Below are 8831 nucleotides of genomic sequence, written 5' to 3'. Positions count from 1 at the left end.
TATCGCAGTGCTGGCATCGCCTGAAAGCCCCTGCTCCCCGTCCCCTTCTGCGGGGCAGGCCTTTAATTATGGAGATTTGTATGCCGCTTCGGCAGTCGCTCTCTGCCCAGAATCTCGGATTACGTCTCGCAGGGGTGGGGGAGCGCCCCGCTCTTCTATGTAAATTTATTATTTATTAACATTAATTATGGTGTTTTGGTGTGTGTGTGTGGTGGTCACTCGTCGTGTCGCGTCGCGTCGCGTCGTGTAATTGAAGAACTCTGAACTGGAACTACAATTTTTGGGGTTTCATCCTCCAGTTTCGGACTCTGACGCTGATGTCAGCGATGGCCCTAATTAACTGGCCATTTGTTTGCCACAAGAGTCATGCCACAAACCATACACCATACATGTTGGTTGGTTGTACAGGGGATGGGTTGGGCTAGGGAATGGGTTGCCAGCTTTTAAATGAAAAAGCTGACTGCTTGTGCATATTAACTTTGAATATAACAATCTATTGTCTGAAAATTGGTTGTACAAAATCTCTTTTGAGATGAATACGCTACAAAACTCACAGATCTTTATACATATTTACTTTGAAGTACATATTTCGTGACAAGTTCCATGAATCCCTCGCAAAATGTGGCAAAAATTGAAATTTTATACCAGTAAAGCGTGCAAAAACTCGATAGCTACGCTTTTAATCTTCCAAAGCTCAATCTTAGCACTCAAACACTTGAAAGCTACACTTTCTGCTACCCTGAATATCCTTTTCAAGTGTCCTAAATTGTAGGCAGCACTTTTTAGTGTCGTCGTCGACTTCTATGTCTCCCCCAGCTGCTCAGGCATTTAACATTTACAATTTAACATCCAATTAACACGTAAAGCACCAACACATGCAGGCACACATGTGTGCGTGTACGTGTGCGTGTTTCTGTGTGTGTGTTTACTTGTTGTCGGTACGTGTTAATAAAACTAATTTGATTAGCTAACTAGCAAGTAGTTTAAGTAGTGTAAGTAGCGGTTTCCACACACACACTGGCACACACACATGTCTGTCTGTTTGCCTATGGCCCCAGCTTCTACCCTTGCCCCACTTGCTCTTTGTGCCACCTAAAACAACAACCAAACTGAGGATGGTAGGCAGGGGAGTGTATCGCACACGTTTGGCATTAATTTAATCCTTCCGCAGAATAAAGTGATAGCGCGCGGCGCTCCTTCCACCGCCAGCCACTAACAAGGCAAACACATTAAATATTTATGCACATACAGCCAGGCCAGTGAGTCCTTTAAAGGATATACGTGTGGGTGTCTGCCTGTGTGTGAGTCGTTTTAATTGCTGTCGTCAAAGGCTGAGGTAAGAATAATTGCAAGATTGGGAATAATGTGTCAAGTTAGACGACGATGATTGAGGCAGAGCAACAGAAGGAGAGGCGAACTTTGAGGCAGATTACATCAAAGAGGACACAAACACACACACACAGACACACACAGCTACTATGACACTTTTGAAGTGTCAACAGGCAGCGACACCAAAGGAGAGAGATGCGAGTGGAGACAGCACAGGGACAGGCAGCGACGTGTGTGGGGTTATCCATCAGGCGGCATCTTTCACTTTTGTCAGCGAAATAACAATGGCCTCTTAATTACGCCTGTGTGTGTGTGCCTTTATGTGTATTTGTGTGTGTAGCTGTGTGTGTGTTTGTTCAGTCAGATGTTTGCCTGACACTTTCCTTTGGCTGTTGCTGCCGCCTGCCGCTTCTTGCTTTTGTGGCCAACACTTGTTGGCCAAGAAGTTTTCTTTCCTCTCTTTGCTGTTGGCTTCTTTTTTTCTTCCGTCTTCCGTCTACGGTCTTCCGCCTTTGACTTTGACTTTCGACTGGCTCTGGCCACAATAATGAGCGCACACATGGCATACTCGCATGCGAGAGCCAACAGGATGTTAATTTCAATTTAAATGCTCGACAGCCTGGACGCCTCCTTAGCCACAGCCTCGGGGCATATGGTGCTCCTTTGTTGCTCCTTTGCCATGTGTTTGGAATGTCTCAAGCTCTCAAGTTTTGTCCACTTTTGTCCACTTCCTTGACTGGCCCCAAACAAACTCTTTGACCTCTGCTGCAATTGCATTTGAGAATTCCCTTTTGCCGAAACAGCCTGCGGCCTTGACTCTGGCACTGGGGACTCTATTTTTGACTTTAATTGGATTCTTTGTGCCAACTGCGACTGCAACTCGAACTCAAAGATTGAAATGAATTCATTTTGTGTGTGCCACACACACACTCTGTTGACTCTCTGCCACTTTATGTGGCACTCTCTCTCTCTCGCTCTCTCTGGGTTGCTCTCTTGCCTGCTTCCTGCAAGTGTTCTTCCTGCTTTTCGCTTGCTGCATGATTTTTGCTTCATGAAATTAATCCCATTTTCACAGAGCGAAAGATCTTTGGCCACTCATTTTCGCTAATTAAAATGGCATAAGCAAACACCACCCCCCCTGACCCCTTCAGCGGGTGTGGGGTGAGGAAAATGAAAGGAAATCCATTTACATTTATGAATTATCGGTTCGGTTTGGTTTGGTTGTGGCACATAACACACCGTCATGCCCCCTGCCCCACTCTATATTGGATGCCTCATAATTCACATATCGAAAGTCGAGGCTAAATCTTGGCAGAAGCGCGGAAATCACGTTCCAACGGAGCGAAACTTTCGCTGGGGCATTATTGTCTTTTCAGCTAACCCAAAGGGAGGCATGGCACACCCCCCTACAGACTGCCATCGTGGCCACAACAGCTAATTAACGTTAATTTATTAAATCAGTGAGTAAGTAAAGGCATCCAGGAGGAGGTGGCAAGGAGCAGAGTGCCAGAAGATAAAAGTTGCACACGACTCGGGGAGCTTAAGCACTTTGCTTTTGCTTTTGCTTTGGCTATGCTATGCTGCTGGGGGGTTTTTCTTAGCTGGAAAAGCATGAAAACCACACGCAGCAATTATTAATTCAATTATTTTAGCGCAAACACAGAGCCACGGCACCACCTCAGAGTCGCAGAGACGCAGCGAAGACTCCTTGAAGCTGGGATAGGAAAGCTGCTGTGTGGCATAAATGAGTGCTCTGCGAGTCGCTTCGAGTGTGCGTATCTGTGTGACTGGATGAAATAGAGTAGCACAAACACAATTAAGACAACAGCAGGAAAAGAACTGAGCAGGAGCAAGGAGCGAGTAGAAAAAGAAATGAGAGTGGCACAAAATAAAGCGAGGAAATTTAATTAGGAAATAAGCAACGAAAGAAGGAAAAGAAATGGCAAATGGAATGTCAGAAAGGGGATACCTGATGATGGTAGAGGTCCTGCCGCTGTCCACACATACAGACAGGCAGCCGCAGCAACACGGATATGTGAATTAATAACAGCATCCGTTTCCGGTGCACCCAAAAATGGGTGCATGCCCCAAAAAAGAAGGCGCTGCTGCAGCATTATAATAATAATATTAATAATGAGCCGAGCGGAGTGGCCAAAAATGTTGCATCCGTCGAGCCGGAGAGCGGCGCCAAACGGCGGACAACGTGTCCGTAACAACTTCCGGAATGAAGTCGGAGACCGTTGGACATTTCATTGTCGCAGGGGGAGTGCAGGGGGAGGAGTTGCCAGCAGCAGGGAAAAAGTTTCAATTCCCCAAAGCGAAATTGTAGGTAGGAATTTTCGTGTGCTGGCAAAAGTTTTCCCCAAGTTGAAGTTAAAGTCACCTGCAAGGGTTCCCAAACTATGTAATGGTGGGTGGGGAGTCTGGGAGTCCCTTTGTTTCAATTCATGGCGCAGGACAATTGGCCAGGACCTCATCAGGCATCAAGGTACAATTCGGTGCGACCGGGGGGACTATTTCATTTTACGGCCAAAGTGGCGGCATTTGCATAAAGTTTTATTTTCTTTGACCCGCACTTTCGTTTTGGGTATTGGATTCTTTGGTCCGAATATCCTTGTTCCGTGTTCCTTGTTATCCCTGGCTGCTGATTTCCATTTCTTGTCGTCGTCATCGTACTTTGTCGCCAGGAAGTGATTTCCTGCAGCTGCAGCTACGATTGAAATTCAATATCTTTTGGTCTGTCTTTGGCCTCTTCCAGGGGGGGCATAGGAATGGGAATGAATGTCCTATTCCACAGGGGGATAGACGATAGCGAGTGGGGGCATGAATATATCTGTTAAAGCTGGAAAGATCCTTTGGCTAAGCTTTAACAAATACTCAAACCTACAGCCGCACATCACACATCATTCCATTCCATTCGCAGCCATCAATCCATTCACATCATTCACTCCCTGCAGGACCATGAAAAAGGTAATTTGAAAATCAAACAACGCCAGGACGATGCTGATATGATGTGATGCCTCCTTCGGTGCTCCTTCGGTTGTTGGCTGTGCAAATCCTTTCAATTGCTGCAATTTACTGGATAAATAGGATCAAAATCGAATTTAAACGGCAAACAAATTTTCAGCTTGCTCGTGATTTCGATTTTTTTGTTGCTGCTGTTGTTGTTGACAGAACTTTTCACTTTTCTTCACTTTTCACTTAGTCTCGCACTCGTATGTTGCAGGAATAAGCAGATTATGCCACAGCCGCCCCACGACAATATCTACAGCGATACAAGGGGAATAAAGCGGGGTGGGTTGTCTACACACCTAAAGACCCACACCACCAAACCCACATGAGGGCAAACATGAGCCCACTCCGTAAACCTGCCCCGCCTCTAAACACAATTTGCATACATATGCGTTTTTCTAGCGTTTTTAAACGTCTTTCACCTAAAAGGCGCGAGCTGGCGGTTTTTCTGCGTTTTTAAACGCTTAAAAGTAACGCTTTGGATATTCCAGCGAGCGGTTTTCTAGCGTTTTTAAACGCCTATACGTTTTCGTATTGGTTTTATGGAAATACCATTTTGAGACCATTCTTTGGGACTTTTAACCGCCGAAAATTTACATGTAAGACTCTCGAACAAGCGACTTGCTAGCGTTTTTAAACGCCTATAATGTAAATCTGACTTAAATGCGGCTTTCTAGCGCTTTTAAATGCCTTGCAAAAATATTTTAATTAAATTTACGCATTTTCATCACTCGAATGGTTTTTCCCCTCATGATGCCAAGTGGCAGAAACTATTTACGTGCCCCGAAACAAAAGTGAAATCATTCGATTTTATTTATTTTCCCTCCAAAAAGTTGTTTTCCCCACTCATCCTTTTCATTCTCTTTCCTTCGAGAGGAAAACTTGTGTGCAAAAAGGCAGCCGGCGAAAACCGAAGAAAACTTTCAAGAAAACTTTCTTCTTGCTCTTCTCGCTAGCTGTTCTCTCGCTTTTCCTATTCCACCCACAAACATAAACAAGATTAATTTCACATGTTTTCCACGAAATGAAGGATGTTGGTGGGGCAGGGGGCAAGACAGCCAGTAGGGGGAAGAGTGGGTTAGAAGTTATTACTTTGATTATGTTTATTCTAGTCATGGAAATCCGTTCGAAGGCCCGTTTCATGTGCACTTCATTTAATAAGACTCCCAACCCATTCCATCCCATAGAGGGAAGCCGCGAATAAGTATTAAGAATCCTCTCATACTCGCAGTTACATTCCTTGGCATTTTTGTCTGCTGCTGTTTCGACTTTTGTGTGATTAGCCAAGTGAAAAAACAAGAGATTAGGCGCGACAAACTATTTTCCAACTTCATTTGCGACACTCGAATGGAGGAATCCCCTGCTCCCGCTTCACTCTTGAAAGTTCTTTAAATACTGGAGGTGTGTGCCTGTGAGCTACACTTTGCCACAACATTTTGAATGGCAGATACGAATAACTTTAGAGGACATTTGGGGGAAATTTGGCTGAGTCTGCAGATGGATTTATATCCCAGCTTGTTCTTCCTGTAGTAGACTTTCACTTCCCCAATTGAATCTCTCTTCAGGCAATTTAGGCCACTTTATGCTGAAGGATGCCGCGTCAAACCGCCCGTCAGTGATCGACAGAATCATCGTCTAAGATCTCCCTCTCCCCCTATCTTTCTGCCAATTTGCTGGGAAATTTGGCCAACATCCAATGTGTTCCACTGCATAAGCCACCGCAGACCGAGCTGCACGTATAAGTATCTGTATCTCTATCTCTATCTGTATTTCTGGGGCAGGCAGTATCTTTGGTGCAGGCAATCTCCGTCTCCGTTGGCGACTCTTAAGTGCTTTTAATTACTCGTGTGTCCACTTAAGTCTCAATATCGCCCGACGCCAACAGCTTCCGAAGCGAGCAAATCACACGAAGAGCCAAAAGCCAGCAGCCCACAGCCAGCAGCCACATGCCACACGCAGCGCAGCGCTCGAGGCTAGGAGGATCGCCTCGCTCCGCTCTGTACTCTAAATAAAGCATAACAATTTATGAAATTTTAATTTCTTACACTTAATAACAGGCCGCCGAGTTATGGGCGTGAAACGAGGGAAACGCATGAAGCGCTGGGGCAAGGCAGGGCAGGGCAGGGCAGGGCGACGCGTCGCTTTCTATAGAGACATCAGCGAGTGAGACGTTAAGGCAGGTGGCGGCTGCTGCTGCTGCTGCTGCTGCTGTGGCAGCTTGTGTGGCAAGAGAGCAGCGCAGACGTTGGGCGCAATTAGAGATGCCCCACCGCCTATATTTGGAGGAGATCCCAGACCCCAGCCCCATGCCGTGTCCCATCCGTGGTAGATTAGCAACGGATTAAATGAATTTATGCCGCTGTCTGATGCTGTCTGATGGGTTTATTAGACGACTCCGCAATCCTCCACACAGGTAGCAGACACGACAGAGGAAGGGAAACAGGAACGGGTATGGATTGTCGGACTAGTCGATGGATTCTGCTGCCTCGCTCGATAGTTGCCTCACTTCGTGGAGCATCTGATCGATGAGGATCTGCTGCTGTGCCTCGAAACGTGATTGGAGACGCTGCTGCTCCTCCGCCTGCTGCGAGACGAGTGCCAGAAAGCGTTGGCGCTGCTCCTCCTGCTCCTGGGCGATCGTCAACGTGGAGCATGTTGCTTTGGGTGTATTCGAAGGTGGCTGAGTGGTTCCTCCACGCCTTGCCATGTCGCAGGGAGCGGACTTCATCGGAGTTCCGGGGGATGGCTGCTTTCCTGCGCCCTTTTGCTTAGCGTCTCGCATGAGGGAGGCCTGCGGGTCGTAGCTGCGCCTGCGCTGAGTGGCGCTGGTCAGCGAGGGAACAAAGGCGTGGCCGCAGCACGAGACATTGTGGGGCAGGGCACGGCGTCGCGGTGAAAGCGAGAATCTTCCCTTGGCCTTGGGCCCTTTACCCTCCTGGCTTTGTCTCTCCTGTTTGGGCTCGTTTTTGGGCTCTTTCTTTGGTGCTTCCTTTGGTCCTTCCTTTGGTTTTTCTTTTGACTCTTCTTGTGTCTCTTTTTGATGCTTTTTGTCTGCTGAATAATTCGATTTCTTTGGGGTATTGGGACAGCTGTAGACGACGGTGTTCTGCCGCTTCCACAGCTGTGGGTGGAGCCTCAGGCTGGACTCTGTGTTCGAGCTCTTCCGCTGGAGATCCGATTCTGTGTGGCCGTGTGGCATGTGCTGCAGATTCGACTCTGTGTGGCTGTGTGGCATTCCCTGGAGGCTCGTTTCTGTGCTGCAGTGTGGCATACGCTGGAGAATGGGATCCGTGTTGGAGCGCAGCAGTGGGGCAATCTGGAAGACACCCCACGGTATGGCCTTGGCCACTTGAATGAGGTTCATCGCGTGCTTGTGCTCCAGCCTCAAATTCTGCCTCTTATCCTGCTCCTCTCGTTCCTCCGCACTCAACTTTTGCGTGATTCTGCGTGGGCCAGAGATCAAGGGCTTTGCGGGGGGCGTGGCACGGGCGACGAGGCTTTTGTTGGACACCGCAAAGAGCGGGCCACACAACTGCACCGCCGCCCGCTGTGCAGCCATCAGAGGCGGCTCCTCGATCAGCAAGGGGAAAGTGGTGATGATCGGTGGAGTCGGTGTGGGAGATTTGATGATCCTATTGAGGCCATTGTCGTAGATCAAAGTCTGGGAGCGCTGCAGCTGCTGCGGGAAGCGTCCCATAACAATCAAAGGGGAATCTTCTGCCTTTTTTGGCTTGGGTTTCCCTTGAGGAGTAGCCTTGGGCTGGCATTCATTCTTCACCTTCAGATACCCCTCGATGGCCAGGGCGGTGGCACGATGTTGCTGCATCTCCCGACGTCGCTGGGGTGTCATCTAAGAATGGTTTAAAGAAGATTCAGAAGGGGTTTTCGAATGGGTTTTTGGCAACTCTTACCAAAGGTGGAAGAATGGGTGAACCTTCGAGGCTGTAAACGGAAACATATTTGGACTCCGGCTGCTGCACATCCCGCAGTAACTTCTGCCTCTGCTCGTTGACCAATTGGAGCCAGTATTCCATCTCTTTTTTTCTGTATTTTAATATATTTTTTTGTATATTTTTTGTTTTAATTTTAATTCTCGTGTGGAGCTGAAAAGTAAAACGAAACGAAAGGAAACGAAATGAAATGATTTGAGAGGGAATAAAATGGAATGGAATGGAATGTTTGCTACAATAAACATCAGCAAACATCAGCAAACATTTGACATTCGTGGAATGATTGCCTCGATTCGTTTCGATTGCTTTGAATTCCAATTCGAATGCTGCCCCACAGGGGCAGGGACTCTCCATGCATTTGGCTGACAAATGCGCCGCATGTCCATGCCTGGAGCGTGCCACAAAAGGTGGCATGGTGCGTGGAGAGGGTTGGGCTGCATGTACCAGTCGAAGCATTCAGGCATGTCCAGCCAACAAACAAGCAGCGCAAATAAAGTCCACTCCATTACCGGCGCGACTTAAGGACTCCAGGACTACTCC

The 8831-nt window shown here is 47.6% G+C and overlaps 1 protein-coding gene across 1 annotated transcript; it reads right to left on the bottom strand.

The window, feature by feature from the left end:
- Positions 1–6707: 6707 nt before the first annotated feature.
- On the bottom strand, positions 6708–8407 carry LOC117897774. The gene is made up of 3 exons (XM_034806819.1): positions 8253–8407; positions 7556–8191; positions 6708–7519 (listed from the first exon to the last, which is right to left on the bottom strand). Exons 1-3 carry the CDS (start codon positions 8373–8375, stop codon positions 6806–6808), a joined length of 1473 nt encoding a protein of 490 aa, XP_034662710.1. The 5' UTR covers positions 8376–8407; the 3' UTR covers positions 6708–6805.
- Between the last annotated feature and the right edge of the window lie 424 nt (positions 8408–8831).

This window comes from Drosophila subobscura, chromosome O, assembly GCF_008121235.1.
Source record: "Drosophila subobscura isolate 14011-0131.10 chromosome O, UCBerk_Dsub_1.0, whole genome shotgun sequence".
Classification (NCBI taxonomy): Eukaryota; Metazoa; Arthropoda; class Insecta; order Diptera; family Drosophilidae; genus Drosophila; species Drosophila subobscura.
This window is presented reverse-complemented; position numbering and strand designations above follow the sequence as displayed.